At 45.3% G+C, this 23,606-nt stretch overlaps 1 protein-coding gene across 1 annotated transcript in view; it reads left to right on the plus strand.

The window, feature by feature from the left end:
- The window catches only part of LOC126335830 (vesicular glutamate transporter 2-like), a 142,229-nt gene that overhangs the window by 21,003 nt on the left and 97,620 nt on the right, over positions 1-23,606 (plus strand). The window contains exon 3 of the mRNA XM_049999297.1: positions 11,555-11,603. Within this exon, the coding sequence (XP_049855254.1) occupies positions 11,555-11,603 (49 nt within the window). The remainder of the gene's footprint in view (positions 1-11,554; positions 11,604-23,606) is intronic.

A 23,606-nucleotide genomic window follows, 5' to 3' on the forward strand; every position in this document is an offset into this window, starting at 1 on the left:
GTCTAGATACGACTCTGATAGGTGACACCTACATAAGCATCTTGTCAGATCACGTGCATCCATCCATGTCCATTGTGCATTCCGACGTACTTGGGCAATTCCAGCGAGACAATGCGACTCCCCACAAGTCCATAATTGCTACAGAGTGTCTCCAGGAACTCTCTTCTGAGCTTAATCACTTCCGTTGGGCCACCAACCACCTCCCCCCCCCCCCACTGACATGAACATTATTGATCATATGTGGGATGCTTTGCAACGTACTGTTCAGAAGATATCTCCACCCCCTCGTACTCTTACGGATTTATGGGCAGTCCTGCAGGGTTCATGTTGTCAATTCCCTCCAGCACTGCTTCAGACATTAGTCGAGTCCATGCCACGTCGTGTTCGGCATTTCTGCGTGCTCGCGGGGACGCAACGCGATATTACGCAATTGTACTAATTTCTTTGGCTCTTCAGTGTATTTTATTAAATATCTTAGTCCGAAACAGCTTTATAAGTTTGCTACAAATCTTGATTGAACATTGGCTTTGCAAATAAGTTGTAGGTTTTGTCCAAACGTGAACCTGACTTTCTCTCACTTCGGCAATTACTTTTATTACCAGATGTTGGACAACATTCACGTGACCATCGTGGAAAGGAAACGAACTGAATGCATTCATGATTTTTATTAGTTTTGTGATAGATTTCACCACACCCAACACATTCATCTTCATTGCATTCATCGAAGTTGTAATCTTCTACAATGTCTGCGTGTGATTAACATGGTGAACTACTTGCAATATATATCTTTTTAATTTTCTTCAGTCTGTTTTTCTCTTTACTAGCATTTACATCTGTTGATCCTTTTGTGCCTTTTTTCTGTTTCCCTTTTTCTCTCATCCCTCTTTTTGTTTACAGTGTCAATATTCCCAGTATACTTTAGCCCTGTGGATGCAATTGGTGCGGCTAGCTTTCTCTTAAAAATCTTGGTTTTGCCAATAGAAGGAACAAATGAAATTTCTTCCAAAAGTTTCCTCTGTGTTATCTTGGTAGTATTCAGTTTTGAAGATGGTAATATTGGAAATCTTAGGCCTAGTAGGAGTAGAGTCCGACGTTGTTTCGGTGAATGAGTTTGACTTGCGCATATAACCTTGCTCACCAACTAGTCCAACTCTCCTGGACTTAATTAATTCCTAGTTCGTTTGCAAATCCACGTCTGCATTCCTGGTGCACACCGAAAACCCCGCGCCACAATGCCGTAGCACACAGCAAGGAGAGTCAAAACGAAATAGTGCAGCCACACTGACAAAGTAGAGTCTCGCGCGTAATTCCTTTCCTACATTTGAAGGGGAACAACATAGCAACAATCCGGGCTGTGTTGCTGGAAGAGTAATAGTTCTCAGGGAACTTAGATGAGAACGGATGCGAGAAAGACACAACTGTTAGGTGGTGCAGGAGCTGAAAAAAGAGAGAACGATGAAAAACAAAATGGCAAAACATCTCTCTGTGAAGAACCTGAAACCGCACAACATGTGGAGGCCGTCGTGCTCGAATACAGACACATACAAGGTGAGTCAAAAAGGACTTGACAACTTTGGAATGATATAGAAGTTTATTGAGATAACTTACAGAAACGGTAGATGTGTCACTTTGTAGCAAACAGCCTCAAGTTTGATTCAAGTACCCCATTCCACCACCGGGAGCGCCATGCCAGTGCACTGCTAAAACTGCTACTTTCACTAGTATGGTGCGTGCTCGCTGTGTGTTTTTGTTTCACGAAACGAACTCTGCAACAGATCATCGGCGTAAATTTCGCATCGAATGCGCTAAACAACCTCCAAGTAGGCCTATAATTTACTCCTGGCAGAAGAACTTTGTTGAGGTGGGTCTTTCACGGCGACATGATAAATCACCAGGGCACCCGCATGTTGATGATTATGTCGAACAAAATTCCACAGATCGATGAAGAAGACCTGTCCAAACCTCGTGGTCGTGCGGTAGCGTTCTCGCTTCCCACTCCCGGGTTCCCGGGTTCGATTCCCGGCGCGGTCAGGGATTTTCTCTGCCTCGTGATGGCTGGGTGTTGTGTGCTGTCCTAAGGTTAGTTAGGTTTAAGTAGTTCTAAGTTCTAGGGGACTGATGACCATAGATGTTAAGTCCCATAGTGCTCAGAGCCATTTGAACCATTTAGATGAAGAAGACCGAGATGGATGTTTTGCTGACAGTAAGACGGTGTGCACCATCTCATTTCTTCACGGAAGTTCGAGGTTTCCTCGATAATCGCTTCCCAGGTCGGTCGAGTGTCTGTGATGGGCCAATAGCATCGCCACCTCACTCCCCAGACTTGACACCACTGAATTTCTTTCCCTGGGGTTTCATTAAAAACCGTGTGTATGTTCCTTCCATACAAAAAATTTTAGACGCCCTGAAAAATCAAATCTACGGTGCTGTTGCATTAGTTACGCCCAGTTCGCAGCAACTGGTGTGGGAAGAAATTGATTACCGGTGCGACATTTGCCACATCATAAATTAGTAGTCACATCGAAAGAAGATGACACCTGACACCCTTATTTGAATTCTGAGGTTGCTTGCTACAAAATGACACATCTAACTATTCTGCAAGTTATCTCAATAAATTTCTGTATCATTCCAAACTTGTCAATTCCTTTTTGACCCACCCTCTACAAACAGGTTGAAAATGGAAAAAAAGGGAAGTCAGTCATAGATCGGTTTTAACCGTCTTGCACGATGTAATGAAGGTCACAAAGGTAGCTGCTAAAACGTGCTCACAGACATACACAAAGCAAGCCGAACCGAGGCTACAGTAGAAGGAAAAAAAAATGGTTCAAATGGCTCTGAGCACTATGGGACTTAACATCTACGGTCATCGGTCGCCTAGAACTTAGAACTACTTAAACCTAACTAACCTAAGGACATCACACAACACCCAGCCATCACGAGACAGAGAAAATCCCTGACCCCGCCGGGAATCGAACCCGGGAACCCGGACGTGGGAAGCGAGAACGCTACCACACGACCACGAGATGCGGGCTCGAGATGCGGGCGCTACAGTAGAAATGTCGCATCTGTGTCAAGCTAGGCCATATGATTTCTTTAGCCGCTCTGTTCAAAATGGACGTTTGCTGGGTGTTTCGCTGAGACCCTGAAACAAAGGAATGCAAAAAAGTAGGTCTACCACCGCCGCAAGAGGCAAAGAACTAACTGTCATCGGGCTAGGTGAAGCTGAGTGTATTTTGAGAATGACATGGTCTAGTGGTCACAGAGGCATACTGTCACACAAACATACTATCGACCAGACGAAGCATATCGAGAAAGTGTGCAAGGGCTCCAGTTCATTCTGCACATGACATTTGCCGCTCCTTTCAAATGGCTCTGAGCACTATGGGACTTAACATCTGAGGTCATCAGGCCCCTATAACTTAGAACTACTTAAGCCTAACTAACCAAGGACATCACACACATCCATGCCCGAGGCAGGATTCGAACCTGCGAACATAGCGGTCGCGTGGTTCCAGACTGAAGCACATAGAACAGCTCGGCCACAACGGCCGGCTGCGACTCCTTTGTCAAATTTTGCAGTATCCCCTGTCCTCTCCTGATGAGTCATCCAATGATTTCTCACTCTTTCTACGAATGCAGAAACCTATGCGTGTCCGGCATTTCCAGAATGATGAGGAAATTATTTTCTCCAGAAAAGCCGAAATGAAGACTTCTACAACCAAGGTCTTCCCCACCGCATCCATCATTGGGAAAAATGTGCCGCATTAAGGGATGAATCTGTGGAAAAGAACTATATCGCTTTCATCGTAGCTGCTTGATTATTTCGACCTCATAATCAATACTTTATGATTAGACGACTTAAGGCTTGCCAGCATCACTTTGATTCCCGAGAACCACATGATAAACGCTCTGTATCAATATAATTAACTACTTCCAGAAGGATCTACATCTACAGAAATACTCCGCAAGCCACTGTACAGTGTATAGCGGAGAGTACTTCGTACCAATGTTACCAGTTTTATATCCTATTCTCTTCACGTATTGATCGAAGGAGAAATGACTGTCTATATGCCTCAGCATGCGTCCTAATCTCTCCTATTTCATTCTCATGATCCACACCAGAGATATACAAAGGAAGCAGCAGAACGATCACGAAATCTCTACAAATACATGTTCTCTAAATTTACTCAACGAAATTTTCCAAGAACTGCATGGCCTCTCTTCCAGCGATTCCCATTTAAGTTCCCTGACAATTTCTATTAAGCTTTCACCCTGGCTTGGAACACGTACACCACTAGCAATGAATATAACGCATGCCCAAAAAATTTCGAGATTGATTTTATTCCTGGCGTATAGGCGACGTTACCACAGTAACTACTGTGGCGTCTTGAACTAACAACTATAAACAATAGATGTACATTCGAACAGTCAGTTGCGAGCAGGCAATATTTAGTAGTGAATGTCTGATAGTAGTGTGTCACAAATCACAGTGGAACAACAAACTGAATGTCTGTAAAGCAGGTGTTTGAGACACTCTCCAGAAAGTTTTGAAGAAGAGAAAAGTGTGTGAGAAGTTTGACCTGCATCCCTTGTCTCTCGAATAAAAACAACAACTTCTCGGTGCCTGCCCGATTTGATTGAAGTGCAAACTGCAGAAAGTTCTCTTCTGGAACAAAATTATCATGGGTAATGAGATTTGGTGTTATCAGTACGAATCTATTACAAACCAATGACGTACAGAAGGTTACAAAAGGACCCGCATCGACAACCTAACTGAAATTCAAGTCACTGTGTAAGATAGCAGATTAAATGAATGTCAATTTCGCACATTACATGACAGTTTTTACGCACTGTAACAGGAAGGTGAATGTCACCTGACATACACTCCTGGAAACTGAAATAAGAACACCGTGAATTCATTGTCCCAGGAAGGGGAAACTTTATTGACACATTCCTGGGCTCAGATACATCACATGATCACACTGACAGAACCACAGGCACATAGACTCAGGCAACAGAGCATGCACAATGTCGGCACTAGTACAGTGTATATCCACCTTTCGCAGCAATGCAGGCTGCTATTCTCCCCTGGAGACAATCGTAGAGACGCTGGATGTAGTCCTGTGGAACGGCTTGCCATGCCATTTCCACCTGGCGCCTCAGTTGGACCAGCGTTTGTGCTGGACGTGCAGACCGCGTGAGACGACGCTTCATCCAGTCCCAAAAATGCTCAATGGGGGACAGATCCGGAGATCTTGCTGGCCAGGGTAGTTGACTTACACCTTCTAGAGCACGTTGGGTGGCATGGGATACATGCGGACGTGCATTGTCCTGTTGGAGCAGCAAGTTCCCTTGCCGGTCTAGGAATGGTAGAACGATGGGTTCGATGACGGTTTGGATGTACCGTGCACTATTCAGTGTCCCCTCGACGATCACCAGAGGTGTACGGCCAGTGTAGGAGATCGCTCCCCACACCATGATGCCGGGTGTTGGCCCTGTGTGCCTCGGTCGTATGCAGTCCTGATTGTGGCGCTCACCTGCACGGCGCCAACCACGCATACGACCATCATTGTCACCAAGGCAGAAGCGACTCTCATCGCTGAAGACGACACGTCTCCATTCGTTCCTCCATTCACGCCTGTCGCGACACCACTGGAGGCGGACTGCACGATGTTGGGGCGTGAGCGGAAGACAGCCTAACGGTGTGCGGGACAGTAGACCAGCTTCATAGAGACGGTTGCGAATGGTCCTCGCCGATACCCCAGGAGCAACAGTGTCCCTAATTTCCTGGGAAGTGGCGGTGCGGTCCCCTACGGCACTGCGTAGGATCCTACGGTCTTGGCGTGCATCCGTGCGTCGCTGCGGTCCGGTCCCAGGTCGACGGGCACGTGCACCTTCCGCCGACCACTGGCGACAACATCGATGTACTGTGGAGACCTCACGCCCCACGCGTTGAGCAATTCGTCGGTACGTCCACCCGGCCTCCCGCATGCCCACTATACGCCCTCGCTCAAAGTCCGTCAACTGCACATACGGTTCACGTCCACGCTGTCGCGGCATGCTACCAGTGTTAAAGACTGCGATGGAGCTCCGTATGCCACGGCAAACTGGCTGACTCTGACGGCGGCGGTGCACAAATGCTGCGCAGCTAGCGCCATTCGACGGCCAACACCGCGGTTCCTGGTGTGTCCGCTGTGCCGTGCCTGTGATCATTGCTTGTACAGCCCTCTCGCAGTGTCCGGAGCAAGTATGGTGGGTCTGACACACCGGTGTCAATGTGTTCTTTTTTCCATTTCCAGGAGTGTACTTTAACGAAAATGAACATATTTGCCTATTAAAATATACAGTGTACAATGCAAAGGGATGATAGTCAGTCAACAGTATTAACACACCGAACCTAATTCCTGAAATTCAGTGAGCGAGAGCTGAAAAATCTGCAGGAGGAAACGTTTTATTTGGGAGTAGATGTGAGGGGCGACGTCACGAGCCAAGTACAACAGAAATCTCTTAAAGCGACGGGCCAGGTGACTCATCCAGGAGGGCGAGTAGTGGGCCACTGGAGTGGTACAGAAAGAAGCTTTAGAAAACTGTGTTGGGGAATTTCCAGATGGATACAAACAAACAGGTGACGCAGTCGATCACGTGAACTGCATGTAGTGTGTTCATGATGTATGTATGTAACTTTTAGGCGTCTGGAGAGGGCACAAAATGTCCGATTGGCTGACAGGAACTAGGAAGGACTAAAGTGCCAAAATTTCGATGCAGTTTGATGGTAGGTCCTCTGCGATTGGCAGAGATAGTTTCCACAAAATGAAAGGAATTCTCCTATTGGTCGGAAAAGACGTGACGTGCAGCATGAAAGGACCCAGGTAGGGGACAGTTTGCTACGAGAGACACAAGACCGAAAATTTTGGGGACTCTCCTCTGAACCAGCGTCAAGTGCAGAACAGGGCGCATCACGCTCTGTACGACACAAAGGAGTAATTTTGAGTGAACAGCATTCACTTCGGCTGACATTCAGCAGGATATTAACTGTAGCGTCGTTGAGCTCCATCAGCGGAGAAACGAAACAGCCACACAGTTAATTGTTCTTGCGAGAACTGAGAGGGCACTATAATATGCATACTACTCCATCCATCCATGTGCATATCGCCATATTTCAAGAGTATGGATGAGTGCATGTTTTCCCGCCTGATGAGAAACATGGAAGAGTTTCTGCTGATAAAATCAGCAAAGATTTTGATTAGCCTTTATAGGACTTTCAGAGGAGGAGAGCAGCAATGCAGAAAACAGTTCGTCGCAGCTAAGGTAAATACCGCTAGTAGAGGCGTAAACTCATTAGTTCACCAGCTTGCGTCCACTGTTAACTCGAGCAACCTTGAGTAATCTTTTGCTCAGCTTGTCACAAAAACTAATCAACCTCCGTAGACTTGATTGTCATCCTAAATAGTACCGAACTTAGAACCAGAATCGGATGATTTTCCGTAATATTGGCCAACTTCACGATGTCGTAGTAAGAATAATTTTGTAAAGAACCTCCTGGTTAAAATTTGATATTGTTGTGTTTAGAGTTATTTCGATTAAACAGGACGAAAAGCGTTATCGTGACAACTGTCCTAACATTGTCATGTTACAACCTATGTAAATTCGTGTATTTCTTTGACAATAATCCTGAATTGAAAACAATTTGTGTGCAGATAATCACCATTGTGCTCTGTCATAGATTAAGGGTCCACTCCTTACACCAGTCATTTATTCTAGAGACGCTAACGCACTCAGAGGATGTTTTGCTGATGTCTGACGAGAGAGAAAAGGAGTGGAGTGTCAGAACTGTAACACGCGAAATGAACAACATCCCAAAGGAAGACTTTTCTGACAGGTTCACATGGTGGTATGAACGTTCTGTACTCAGTTGTGAGGGGTGGGAGGGGTTGCGGAGGAGGGGTAGACTATGTAGAATACCTGAATCACTGAAACCAGCATTTTAACGTTTCTCTATTTGTTACTAATCCAGACCCTAAACTTTTTGGACTGACCCAAACTCGAAACATTTGGAATGACGAAAGAATAACGAATGTCCGCATGCTGGTTTACTGTAACAGCAGAAATGTCCAAGAAGACAAAGCTTGGTTGATCGAAATTCACACCAAAATCATTACACCCAAGTTTCTACAGAAACAAATGCTGATTATAAGTTTTAATTAATCCATGCTAAGAACATATATTCCATTAGTTGCCATCTCGAGCTGGCTAATAGTTCCACGATCCAATAGGAGGAATTTTCCTACCAGTCGCATTAACACTGATTACAACATTCACTTTCAAAAACCCGAAATCAGGTAACATTTACACAGCTGCAGACAGGAACCCATTTGAGCTACATATTGAACATTCCACAGTGGAAGAATAATTTTCTCCATCACTGCGGATCACTAAATTCCAGCATCCGACATCAGTAGTACTACCAAATAGCTCTTTCACCAAAGAGGACCCACACTTGGCCTTGTGCACCCTAGAGGGCTGAAAACCAATACTGTCAGATGCCACGAGTTCCAAGTCACTTCCGAAATTATTTAAACATTAAGGGCTTTCATCCAATCAGGCGGAAGGCGTAGAATGATTGGCTTTTGACTCAAATGCTTGCTTTCTCATTGCACATTCTCTTTGTCCGCCAACTGCACTTAGTAGGAGGTACCGCCTCCTGCGAGGACTTCCTTTACCACATACCGTATGGGGAGAATACCTGACGTTCTGTAGATGTTTCTAAATCTTAAGCCGGTCTATCAGACTCACTTCATGCAAATTGCGGAAAATCTAACCATTACGTCTAGGCCGGCAGATAAAGCGAACTCTCAGCTTATAGCGCCTGTGAAAACAGTTGAATGATGGCTGTTGCCTCACGAACAGTCAAAACTGCAATGTGCGGCCGTCTAGAATGTAAAAAATTAAATGGAAGTTAAATACCGGTCCCTACTCTCACCAGCTACGGAAACGTTAACTCTCGATATTCCTCTATGGTGCAACAGCCGATCACTGGGGCATGCCCTAACCCTTCTCCGTCTTTGATTGAGCCTTGTAGATGTAGAACTTGTGGCTAATGATTAGTGCTGTTGCCGACGAATAACTAAATGATGGACGTCAACAGTCTCGCCTTTACATCTTTGATTGACCTTCATGCAATCCGTGACCGCCTCTCCAAAGCGTTTCATCTAGTAAATGACATCCTGATGCCTTTAGACCAACATAGATTTATCAGCTGTCTTCCCTTACTCTTAAAACACGAACAGTTATCTACAGTGCGCAGATGACACAAACAGATGTCACCGCCAATGTTTTACGTGTGAATATTCTGTAAAGCACTGCTGTAGGAAAGTTACGTGATGCACTACTCTGTTAACAAAAGCTCATCTTTCGTATCAATAGCGTGATATTTCCCCAATTATTGCTGTCTTTGTAATTACTGGTTTACTAGCTTAAATATATCAGTGTAGATAAAGTTAAGTGGCACTGTTTAACTAAATTTATGTGAGGCACTATTGTGTTCAAAAATATGCAGCTTTTGTGTCAATAGCTTCATATTTCCCCAATTATTGTTGTCTTTGTAATTACTAATTTACTAATTTAAATAAACAAGTGTGGATAAAGTTAAGTGGCGCTGTTTAACTATCACTTAGATAAAGGTCCAATTTCCAAAAAGTTGTGGAACTTGCTTAGTTCGATAAACATTGCTAGTCGCCCTGGTGAAGACACCCTGCAGTAGCAGCCGAGGCGTTGGTTGTATTATCATATATGACGCAATCACAAGATTTTACTGAAACTGACATTGCTATTTCGTCAAAGTGCTTTCAAATGAACTAATTCTGCCTTCTAATGATGTGAGGATAGCTGACGACGGCCGAAACCAGTGATTTGATATTGAAATTTTGTGTGATTGTGGCTAGAAATAAACAATTTTTAAAAATCATTCGTATCATGACGACTTTTCTGGAGTGCGCCAGTCTAAACCGTGTCATTGTAACAAGCTCGGAGTTCTTTTGATTTTATTTACACTGATCAGCCAGAACTTTATGACCACCTACCTAATATGCACTATGTCCACTTTTGGCACGGATAACAGCGGCGACTCGTAGTGACACGGAAGCAATAAGGCCTTGCTACGTCACTGGAGGGAGGTGGTATCACATCAGCACACAGGAGTCATCCAATTCCCGTAAATTACGGGGAAGGGGCGATGAGCTCTGACGTCACGTCAAATCACACATGTGTGAGCTGGCCGTGGTGGACGAGCGGTTCTAGGTGCTACAGTCTGGAACCGCGCGACAACTGCAACCGCAGGTTCGAATCCTGCCTCGGGCATGGATGTGTGTGATGTCCTTGGGTTAGTTAGGTTTAAGTAGTTCTACGTTCTAGGGGACTGATGACCTCAGAAGTTAAGTTCCATGGTGCTCAAAGCCATTTGAACCATTTTTTAACACATATATGTTCGATCGGATTCAGATCTGGCGAGTTGGGGTGCCAGCACGTCAATTGGAACTCGCCATTGGGTTCTTCGAACCACTCTATAACACTGTTGCCTTGTGACTTGGCGCATTATGTTTTTGAAAAATGCCACTATTGTTTGGAAACACTATCGTCATGAATGGGTGTACATTGTCTGCAACCAGTGTAGGATATTCCTTGATGGTCATTGTGCTTTGCACGAGCTCCACTGGACCCATGGGTGCCCATGTGTATGGCCCTGAAAGCATAATGGAGCAGCCGCCAGCTTGTCTCACTCCTGCAGTACAGGTGTCAAAGAGCTGTTCCCCTGGAACATGGCACATTCACGTCCTCCCATCGGCATGATGTAGATGGTATGGGATTCGTCAGACCATGCACTGCCACTGGGCCAACGTCGAATGCCGATGGTCACGGGCTAGTTCAGTCGTAGTGGCTGATGTCGTGGTGGTAACACTGTCAAATGCATGGGCTGTCGGCTGCGGAGGCCATTCATTAGGACTGTTCAGTGCACTGTGTGTTCAAATACACTTGTACTCTTTTAGTTCCGCCACAGTTCGCCGCCTGTCCTCTTTTACCAGTCTGCCCAGCCTACATCGTCTAACATCTGTGATGAGGGGTCGCCGCCCAACCCCACGACATCTGTACGTGGTTTCGCCACCTGTCGAAGACACTCACAACAGCACTCCTCGATCAATCGAAAAGACGTGCATTTTCCGAAATGCTCGTGGTGAGCCTATGGGCCATGACAATCTGCCTTCGGTCAAACTAAGATAATTCGCGCTCCTTCCCCATTCTACACAGCATGCTCATTGATACTACGTGCATCGAGCGTGTGTCTCAGTAGCAGTCATTCCTCGCCAAGTGACGCTGATATCGCGCAGACGGGTTTATATCGACAGGAGATCAGTAGTCAGAATGTTCTGGCGGATCAGTGTATGCTGCCTCTACTAGTAAATCGCGCCTGCCAACCACCTACTTCATCCCGCTACGTTCCCCCTCGGCAGCCTGGTCGGCTTGAACTACCAGATCCGTAAGAGTTATGGTGTTGTTGCAGGATGGCCGATACGACTGGAACGAGCACCAGCAGGCTCTGGTCCACGCAGGTGAGAACGCTACACCACTCACTATCCACGATACCTTACGCTGGGGCCAAGCTGCTTTCTCCGATACACAGTGCGAGGGGTGAACTGAGCTTTTAGCATACTAAGAATTTTTAGCATATTGCAGCCCCATCAGCAACTGTGAAAGACTAATATTTTGAAGGATCAGCCTCAGTTGCGCAAAATTTTCCGGCCTTTACCAGGTTTCGGCTAAATTAATCTAGCCTTCTTCAGAAGCATAAAGTTACTATAACATGCCAGAGTAAGGCACAGTCAACATTAAAATTAAAACCTATAGTACCGTGCTACCATGGCGAATTAAAACTACATGGTACCACGGTACAATAGGTTTTAATTTTAATGTTGACTGTGCCTTACCATGGCATGTTACAGTAACTTTATGCTTCTGAAGAAGGCTAGATTAATTTAGCCGAAACCTGGTAAAGACCGGAAAATTTTGCAGAACTGTGGCTGATCCTTCAAAAATATTTTATCATACTCCCCTTCCCCCCTCTCTGGGTGTCGAAATGATACGCATTGAATTGACTGACTGATAATCAGATCGCTTCCCATGGGATCAGATGATTTAATAGAAATGTAGCGCAGTGCATTAATAATAGGAAAGGGGTGTCGCACACCACAGAAGATAATAAGCAAGTGGATCATTTAACTATGAAATGAAACAACTGGTCCAATTTAAACCCTGCTTATTATAAGTCTATTCGATCTGAAAGAACTGTTGAGATCACGAAAATTCACAATTAATAACATGGAATGATTCTAATGTAATATTTAAATGACCTGGCAAAGACCATATGGTTTAGGTAAATGGAGGGAAATCCCGAAACTTAAAGATGAGTTCTGGAAAGACAAATCCGCGGAGTACAGACAGTGACTGCCTGATTGCGCCCGAAAGGTAGACAACTACGACATGCAAGTAACATAGCTGATCGAGTAGTGATCGAGCCCTCAGTCACTTGAGAAAAATATAAAATTCGCAGAGCCTATGTGACTCTACCAACGCTCGGTAAGTCACATACACTGCTATGCTAAGGTGCAGTTTCTCACCATATTCTGCATACAGTAGTGTAGAAAGTTGCGAACGCCGTAATCCGCTAGTCTGCAACGTATCAGCTGTTGACAGCGGAAATATCACTTCTCATCTGTTGCCGACGTACGAGTATGTATTCTCAGCCTCTGAGCCCCCCCCCCCCCCCTCCCCCCGAGTGCCACATCTAGTGTGAAAACCATGATTCTGCACAAGCGCAGGTGCTTATCATCATGTCTCAGTATATTTTTCTTTGTGACACAAACCTGGACTCCATATTTCGCAGGGCGCATTATGAGAGAAATTGCCAGACCGCTACTCCCAAGCGCCTGAACTAAACAATGCTTGGGCCATACCTGCTGTGAGTGGACGCATCGTGTCATCCCCTCGCTTTGACCTGTGAAAGGTGAGCCAAAACACTAGACGGCGAGGGGAAAGACCGTAGTCAGAGTAACTGCCCTGCGCCTCTCAGTCTACCCTGGCTAAACATGGCTCTAGCCAAATTGCAGAAAATATCACACCAAAATGGCCAACAAAAAAGAGAAGGGATTAAATAAAAATAGACGGCTTAATCCTGGCAATCACTGAAGTTACTTATTACAAGTATTAAATATTTATTAATTATTGTGAATAGAACTTAGACTGTAATGAATTTAAATCAGTTGTGAATGAAACATGAGACTTGCCAGTCCAGCAATGGTCTGATGCGTGTCAGCTGGAGTGTGCAAGGGACAAAATGGTGCGGTGAAAAAGTTACCAAACAGGCTCCCAGTAAGAGCATTTGGGTTAAATCCCATTATTGTACGTCTGAGTATGTCTACATGTGTACAGTCCAATTAAGTTCACACACCAGACGTGAAAAGTTAAATATTAACGACATATTCATGACAAACGTGCAAATGTTGTGGACAAATGCGATTAAAATATTAACTGATGAATCGAAAATTACTGAACAACGATATTGTAGATCAGACCTTATTTTATACAGACCTACAAGCGGACTTGGAAAGGCGATCGGTGCTTAATAAATTGCACTTGTACCTGAAAACTTTCATGTGAATCTTCTTCAGACCATAGACGATTGCCAGAGACTTTCTTTCTCGTTTGTGAATAGTTATTTTGAGTCCTGAATAAAGTTTTTGTCGCAAATGTTATGAGCTGCCCCGCATCTACACCAGAGCTGCATCAGTGCAGCATTAGAAGACGTCGGCTGCCAGCAGTACGTGTTTATCAGGTGAGAATGCGGCTAAACATGGTGAAGACTTTAGGAGGCACTTACTTTTATTGGTGAAGACTTTAGGAGGCACTTACTTTTATTGGTGAAGGCTTTAGGAGGCACTTACTTTTATTGAATTCATGTTCGAACTCCTTGACCAATTAAACTGAAATTCTATGTCTAGGTTAATGAAAGTGTACACTATATGGGTTGTTTGCGAAATAAACTTAGCATTGCAGTTTATTTTAGCTTACTGAACTTGTACCTCTTTTAGAACTGTTGATCTTGATAATTTGTGTTTTGTTTCCACTTGCCTCTTTGTAGGACACAATCATCGCTCAAAATACGTGAGACACTCCACATCATTTTAAGAAATTGCATTTATTCAATCGACAGTGTAAACTTTAAATCTACAGAGCCATTAATAATGCACATGGTTTCTTAAACATCTTCACGACAGTTTCGTGTAAGTATTATATCGTGAACGTAGTTTCAACATGTGAGTTCAGCTAGGCATAATGTACGAATGGTTGTCTTATATAGCACCACTTCAGCTCGGCCGGCCGGAGTGGCCGAGCGGTTCTAGGCGCTACAGTCTGGAACCGAGCGACCGCTACGGTCGCAGGTTCGAATCCAGCCACGGGCATGGATGTGTGAGATGTCCTTAGTTTAGTTAGGTTTAAGTAGTTGTAAGGTGTAGGGGACTTATGACCTCAGAAGTTAAGTCCCATAGTCCTCAGAGCCATTTTTGAACTTCAGCTCGTACGAAGTATGGTGCTATGACTGTGATGTATATGTGGACCCAGAAGATGCAGGTAGGTCATAGGCAACAACAAGCTGGCATTGGATCATGAAATGTGACCACAGCACAGGGTGGTCGGCTTCTTGTCCACATAGCCGTAACAGACACTACAGTCCTACATAGCGTGTTGGCTCTGCAATGGGACACTGCAAAGTGTGTGGGCCTATCTCCTTATCTCCTTAAGTTCAATGACCCGTGCTGTGGTCTGAACTCTTTCACCAGCTGCCAGATTACAGACGTCATAAACACATCAGGTGGTGATGGAGAGAGTAATATAGTCATTGCCGTTCTGGGCTTCATAACATAGTGTTTACAGACGAATTCTACCTCATCCTGTCTTACAGTGGTGGCTGCAAGTATCATTGATACTATCGTGTTCATTGTAATGTGGCTGTCTGCATTGTTGAGCAGCAAAGTGGACAAATGACACTTGGGGCACTCTAGTCGCCATGGGATACAACATGTAATCTAGACTTCTCCGTGTTGACTACAATACAACCATCACTGCGCCAGTTAAGTTTTGGAGCCCGATACAATGCCCCTCCTTCAGGCAAATCAGAATGCAGAACAATCCTCGAGCTCTTTAGGCGAACAAGACACAGGATTTCTTCGAAGAACGGTGGGCACCGTTGTTTCCCCGCGCAGTGACCCTAAATATTTTCCTTAGCTCATGTCGCGGGTGCGGTAGGTCAGTAGCCACTGTTAATGCTTTGTGAATTCGCTTGGATTGAGTTTTCTCAGGAACACGTGCAGGTAATTTCTGATTCCATATTAGATTTTGTAGACTTTCTGATTTCTGTACGTAGGAATTTCATCCTGTACTATGCTCATCTCAGCTACCGCATCGTGTTGTCAGCGCTCACATAATAAGTTAGGTTATGTAAGACATCCTTCAATACCAGACATGTATAAAGGGTGAACCCCAATACCACAAACAAAATTTTGGAGGTTGTCGAGGGACATCATTTTCTAAGACTTTTGGTGTAAAGACATGTAGGTACCTCGTTATAGAGCAATTGTGTTTCGTATGATTTCTTACCACGATTTATCTTTGTATCTGTGTTGCACTGAAAATGTCTGCACTCTGAAAATGTCGACGATATGCGCTCTGTGCCTTCTATGGAAACAAACCTTCGCCATTCACTCGTAGTTCTTGCTACTGACAACATTAATGTCCAGTTTACTCTTGACCTCAAGCTCGCATTCAGTACTGTGCGATTCTGCAACGGGTGTGTTTTTCCTGGCAGTGTTAGTTTTGCGTTAATATTGATACACAGCAATATGCTTAGGTTTACAGGTGAACAGTTCACCTGTATGCATCTCATGTACGATTTCACTGAAAGCAGTGGGAAAGAGGGCAACGTCGCCATGTTGAGCTGTTTCGCAGCCATTGCAACATTATAACCCCCGAGCTCAGGGGTTGTAATATGTCAGAACGACCGAAAGGCATGGTTTGGGTGAGAGGCATAGCTCACGTCGAAGAGTGCAGAGAAATACGGGAAAGTGCAGCATTGACTTTATTACATCGAAAGTAAACAGCCGGCCCTGCGCTAAACTCGGTGATGGCGGCGAGCAGCGTGCGTGGGTCACAGCCACGCGAATGCCGGGATCTGCAGCGTCGGTGTCCTGTTCCCCAGCCTTGTGGACGTAGCGATCGTACTCGCACTGCGGCTGTGTGGCCGCCGCGTGCCTTAACTGTGCCCGTGGCCCGGAACAAGGCTGAACATAAAGCGCCCAAGGGAAGCAACCGACCGCCGTCGTTGGGTGAGCCGTAGCAGCTCCAGCCGTCCGCCCAGGGCAGCTCGTTGAGTGCCCGCAGACAGCTCTGCACCTGGGAGGCCGCGAGTTCGCGCCCCCGGCCGCCCCTGCGGACGGCAGCTTACAGTCCGCCGGACGATGCCACCCAGAAAGCGGAGGCTGGCAGCCCTCTTGCTCTGCGCTCCGGCGTAACTCCAAGGTGCAACGCGCCGCGCCACAGCAATGACACGTCCACGTCCGTGCAGCGGAGGTTGGAGGTAGCTTCTGCGGGCCGGTTGGCTGCCAATATCCATCACCAGAAGGTCGTCGTGGTTGGCCTGCAACTTGAACAACCGTCATTCTCTCCGGTACTAGACGCAGATAGAATGGCGACACGACTGCCCTGTTTCGAGTCTCAGGATTCGCTTATTTATACGTCTTTTCCCTACGCCTCTGACATAGTTCCTCGGAAGGGGACAAGTGTAGTGCTCTTTGATAATTACCATGTCAGCTTTCCTCCGCCGGCTTCGACCCCTACACAGAGGTCGCTAGGCGGTGTTTTATAACTGCAACGTATGGGTTCTTCACAGCACGTCGGTACCCTGTGCTGCCCTGATTAGTTGCCATTCGTATGCATTGCCTGATGGGCCGTGCCTTCTAGCCTGTGAGGGGTTTCATACACCTGCCTGACAGACTCGTTTGCAGAATATCAACATCACCCGCGCCTGCCATCCGATCTGCCAATCGGTCCCTTAACTACTACCTGTCAGCCATAATTGCCCAACATTTACAAGAATTCCCCAAATCCAAGACTGTACTTATTCATGGCGCAGCAGTAATTCTGAATCTGTAAGGAAATGACTATACAGGGTGTTACAAAAAGGTACGGCCAAACTTTCAGGAAACATTCCTCACACACAAATAAAGAAAAGATGTTATGTAGACATGTGTCCGGAAACGCTTAATTTCCATGTTATAGCTCATTTTAGTTTCGTCAGTATGTAGTGTACTTCCTTGATTCACCGCCAGTTGGCCCAATTGACGAGAATCCGCACGCAATTGTGCAATCACGTCATCAACCCAGGTTTTCTGTCAACGTTTGGGCAGGTATTGTTGGTGATGTCTTGATTGGGCCCCATGTTCTTCCAACTACGCTCAATGGAGCACGTTATCATGATTTCATACGGGATACTCTACCTGTGCTGCTATAGTTTTCTTAAGCTCAATAAGTGAAAAAGAAACCCTATCCACCCCTATACCGTAAAACCACCAGTTCCGTACTTCACTGCTGGATCTACACGTGATGGCAGGTAACTTTCTCCAGGCATTCGCCAAACCCAAACCCTTCCATGGGACTACCACAGTGTAAAGAGTGATTCACCACTCCAATTCAGTCGTTTCCAGTCATCTATAGTCCAGCGACGTCGCTCTTGACGCCACCTCAACCGTCGCCGAGCACTGAATGCAGAAATTTGTGGTTGATAAGGAACTGTACTCCACTCTTTTTTTAATTCCCTATGCGCAGTAATTGCGTTAACTGGACTGCTGGCAGCACTTCGGAGCTAACGAGTGATTGCCTCCCGTGATTTCTTGCAATTCTTTTCAACTGCCCTGAACAATGCTCGATGGCCCTTATCTGTCGGTACCTGAGTTCTGCCTGTTCTTGGTTTAGTTGTGGTTGTTCCTCCGCGTTTCCACTTCATAATCACATCTCCAATAGTCGACTTGCGCTGCCTTAAAAGGGTTAAAATGTCCCTATTGGATCTGATACTGAGGTGGCATGCAATAACTAGTTCACGATCGAAGTCTATCCATTCTAGTGTTGCTGCTCTCTACTGACAACAAAATACTCGGCGCGGCCTTTTATAGTGGCGGGTCCGCCTCTTATGACATGTAGTGGTCAATTGCGCATTACGTAGGGGTGTCCAGACTCTTTTAATCAGACGGTATACACCGAGTTCTCCTAAGAGTCGTCTCGCGCATTTTTTCTGCCGTTTCGTCTGGTATTTGTAATTTCGTTTCTGCATGTGTATCTGGAGTCAGGCCAAACGAGTACTGCTCGTGGCGTCCTCCAGGACATGTCCAGTGTTGACGCAAAGCCTCGGTTTGTTTCTTGTTGCAAACAAAATTATTTTTAAAGTGGAATTTTACGAGTCCAGCCATAGAGCGGTCCCAAATGCGTTTAGTGCGATACTCGTGTTATCCACATATATTAACAGGGACCGTAATACATGAAAATTAATCAGCTCCGACTGAGCAGTTATCGCGTACGGCGTTAGCAGTCAGCACTGGTCAGAGCTGTGCTGTCACTGCTGGAATACTCATTATTCCTCCTATTCTATTGCTCCTTTTAATACATATCGATAAAACAAGTATCACACTAGACTAATTTGGGACCGCTCTATGGCATGGGCAAGTAAAATTCCACTTCAAAAAGCATGTTGTTTGTAACGGGAAACAAACCGGCGCTTTCCGTCGATAAAGGCCGGCTCTTGAAAGACGTGATAAGAAATGTTTGTTTCGGCTGGTACCAGGTACACATTGGAAAAGCCAAGTTGCAAATACCTGTCGAAACACCAGAGAACGTGCGTGTGACGATTCTTAGGAGAGGCCCCGTGTACAGAGTTTCAGAAACTCCATTTACACCTTCAAACTAGACATATTATTTGAACACTAATGCCAGTCAAAATGGCTGCATGCAGAATTAATTGTTTAAAGAAACGCAAAGCCAGAAGAAGTGTAGAACCGTGTACCAGCAATAAATAATGAGCACAGAGAGTTGCAGTACATGTAGACACAGTAACACTCCCTCGTGCAATCAGAAAAGTCAGTGCCGGCCGTTGTGGCCGAGTGGTTCTAGGCGCTTCAGTCTGGAACCGCGCTACCGCTACGGTCGCAAGTTCGAACCCTGCCTCAGGCATGGATGTGTGTGATGTCCTTAGGTTAGTTCTAGGGGACTGATGACCTCTGATGTTAAGTCCCATACTGCTCAGAGCCATTTGAACCATTTTGAAAGGTCACGTTACGCTAATCTGAGTCACCGAAGAGCCGCAATTTTGATATCAAACTGATATGCAGATTAATTAAATTGATCAATTAATCCCCGCCCCCAGATGGCGTCACGTGTTTTCTGTGCTGCACGTGTGCCCCAGCCCCGTCATCTCCCCATCCCCTCCACACACCCTTTCCTCCAACCCACCCTATTAGCGGGAATTTCGAATTTTGGTTGGAATTTCGAATTTTGGTGGGAATTTCTTTGTCCTAGGGCTGCGCTGACATCCCACCCCACCGCCAAACCAAGAATTGATGGGAAATTAAAAATGGCGGTTCCCTTTCCGGGACTCGAACCCTGGTCCACTTGGACGGAAAGCTCAAGCGTACTCCCCCTAACACAATTAAATCGCCAGATGCGCTTGAAATTGGTAGTAGCCAATAGGAACGCAGCATCTGATCACACAACGGGAATAGAAGGCAGGCCCAGCAGCTCTGCAGCCTCAGTTGCGGTCGCCACCCAGAATCAAGCGCCAGTCGAGACCGTCCAGTGCCGTCCAGCTTCAGCAGCAACGGAATACGAAGAAACCACGGAAGAGTAAGTAACCCCTACTTAATGTCTGTGTTTACTGCCGTGTGAGGGTCTTTGTGCCTCTATCATCGCTTGTAACGGTTTTTCTTCTTTGCTCATCAGCGGATGCGACGTCCTCCAGCCCGTCGGGGTCTGCAACAGCGACGTGTCCCAGCCCGTCGTGAATCGCAGCAGCGGCAGCATCCTGGGATCCTGGTCAGCTTGTGGAGCCGGACAATCAGCTGTTATTGTGATTTGCAGACACGCAGTCAGCCCCTAACTCGTTGAAGCGCACCCGAGGACCTAATCAGTATGACGCAGGTCGGTACTGGCCTCCATCATACGCACCATAGCAGAATATTCCAGTGCTACTGCGTGGAAAGAGTGAGGATGTAGTGGATGAGAAGATACCAGTTAAGCCCTGTGCACCACTACTCTTCTCTTCAGTGTACAATTTAACCGCTAGTGGTTCGAAACGTTTACATATTGGTATAGAAGCAGCCACAGACAGAGAGTGGCGTATTGTGATAGAGATCGAGAATGCAGCGAAAAAGTATTTACGTGCGGTTTACGGACGTGGAATGGGATGAAATCTGTCGTGCAAAAGCGTATGTCATGCAGCAGTTGAACGCCGGGTATCACCCGAGCCGTCCTCTTCCGGACATTTACTGTGCTGCTCTAACTCTATCCATTAGAACACTGTTCAATGACTCTGCACTCTGTGTGAAATCAGGTGACACATCCGTTCATCTACAGCACTCTTTCGTTAAAAAATTTTTCGATCTACAGATGGTGCTATCCACTGTATTGGAAAGACTGAACGGATGACTGCCTTGTGTTAAAGCTGTGTATAGTGACATTGCAGAGTATCTAAGTATGGACAATGTGCTTGTATACCACTTCGAACACTGGATCAGTATGGTGCCGGCGAACACTAATGTACTGCCAATAAATTTGAGAGAAATACATGCTGAATTCTGTGCTTACAAGAAGACTTTATTTTCTATAGTTTGTATTGGCATTAACATAAAGAAAGAGTTAGTTGTTGTAGTGCATCCTGTGTACGATTACTGAATAAAAAAAATGTATATAACAATGTATATGTTTTTTTTATTTCTTACCTCTTATTATATTGCAAGTACTAAAGCAATTGACCTGGTATTTTCACTGGAAAAATGAACAGGCGAAAATTATGTAATTTAACTAAATTCAATCTTCGTGGCTCACACAGATGGATCGATATCCCCCCGCAAATAATTGCACAGTATAATCGAACCAAACATCGCACAATAAAAATGAGACTAATCGATGTTCGTGACAATAAACTTCTAGATACAGTATACAGTATACATTTGTATTATAATGGTAGATCCGAGCAAACAGCAATTTAATGTAGGTGATTTAGTACGCATTTCAAAACACAAGACAACGTTTGAGAAATCATACATGCCAAACTGGTCAACCGAGATATTCACCGTTTCCAAAGCGCAGAGAACGAATCATAGAACCTACCTCTTAAGGACAGCAGTGGTACTGACATTTCAGGATGCTTTTACACACAAGAGTTACAGAAGAGCTCGGAATCAAATGTGTATCTCGTAGAGAGGGTCATACGGTGTCAAGGGAATAGAGCGTTGGTCAGATGGCTTCGTTTTCCCGCATCACAAAACATCTGCATCTGGATCGGCGCTGACGATTTGTTATATAACAGAGAGCGCAGACCACTAGCACCGAGGAACGTCACCCCCTCATGCTTTAAACTAATATCTTGTGCATCTTGCACTGCCTTTATGTTCATTTTAAGGGTAGGGATTTGTGAAATAACAACAGTTACATACATACCTCTGCTTGTGTCCAACAGTGGTAATTAGTTTAAGGACAGTGCATCCTGACAGAACTTGTTGCTCTGGAAATAACAGCAAGTCGCTTGTCATGTCATGCAAACTGATAGGGCATATGAGGTGTGGCTCCCTACATCAGAATCAGCCATCAGACCTAATATTTTTCCACCTAATCCCTCTAATTCGTTTTAGGGCACCCATCGAAACTCACCGACTGGCATTAGCTGCATCATGGCGTGTCCGTATAAGTTATTCACACCCAAATATAGAATATAACTTGTATCGAGAGATGCATTAAGCCCCGCACCCATATGTGATTATTTGCCTTGGCGTGTCATGGACACACTGGCAAAATCCTCCACGGATCCCATGCTCAAAGAAAAGAAGCACATCAGCATCAGTCAAAAGTTCGATGTTGCGCCTCGTTTTCTTAAGCATTGCGTCCCAGGACAACCCAGGTGCCAGAGACTATGTGGCCATACACACACTCCGAAACTTCTCAAAAACATCCGCAAGCAAGCGCTCGTCAGTGTCCATGTATAGTCCCTAATGTTCACCCAAATCTGGAATGTTGAATTCCTGCTGGACATTCATGGTACGCCCATAATCTGCACTACTTATGGCAACGCCTGTGAGAGTACTGGTAAATGCAGAAATGTTCATATATTCATAAGGAAAATCTCCTTTCCTAGTCACAAGCTGAAACTTTTCCTCTTCGGGGTAAGCACATCACGTGATACGCATATCCTCTCGAGGAAGAGTTTCAACGAGTTTCTAGAGTGGCACCTGCATAAAACGTAGCGTGTCAAGGAGGCGGAGCTTAATTTTCGGCTTCATTTGTTTGGAGAATGAAATACACTCCTCAATACTCTCACAACTCCTGATTTTTCTCCCAACCGAAACTAACCAGTTGCTCAACTAGAACGCGAGCGCCATTCCCACTTAAGTTATGGAAGAAAATGGGTATGTGTCGTGGCAACATACGTCAAATTGCATGCGTTGCGAGCTGCAATGTGGAACTTCCCAGTGAGATGAAAATGATCTCTACATGGAGTTTCAGCTTTTCTATCTAATGGCAGCCCACAAATATGACAGTTAACATCAACATTGTATAATTTTTTATCTTCCTCCGATTCGGTCATGGGGATGTTGGTGCTATAAAGCCTATCAACATCCCATGAGAGTTTTTCAATCTCAGTGAGCAACCAAACTGCAGGATTATCCCTGACATAAGATTCATAGCAGTTAAGACTTGAATCATGTGAACATGCAATTTGGTATACCGCCACATACCGCTATCCATTCACAGTGGGTAATAGGGGCAAGGAGACATTAGAAGTCTGATTAAACAGCAAATGGACATTCTTGGATTTAATAAACTTGTTTTCTTCTGTAGGCATAAGAACATGCACAGCTTTCTTTGATTCACAGTCCTCCAGATGCCTTTTTAAATACTTTTATTCTGAGAAGTTATTTAGACACCTAAAGCAAATGTGTTCCTTATGTTTATGTTTCGACAGTTCGCTGTAAAGGAGATTTGACATGTCTGTGATCCATGCGTAATGCTGATTATCACCTTCAGAGAAGAGCAGCATGTTTACATGAAGATCACGCTCACCTGCATATTTCGAAAAATGGAGCGTTCCAACTGTAGTATGGTTGTCCTGCTCATCTGGCTTGCTTTTCTGCTCCGTCTTCAAGCCATAAACGTGAACCCATATTCCGGGATTTTGTGACTCAATTTTTGGTATGCTCTGAATCTTTAAGGGGAGCTTGATACCGTCAGAGTTACAACATCCA

Source organism: Schistocerca gregaria, chromosome 2 (assembly GCF_023897955.1).
Source record: "Schistocerca gregaria isolate iqSchGreg1 chromosome 2, iqSchGreg1.2, whole genome shotgun sequence".
Taxonomy (NCBI): domain Eukaryota; kingdom Metazoa; phylum Arthropoda; class Insecta; order Orthoptera; family Acrididae; genus Schistocerca; species Schistocerca gregaria.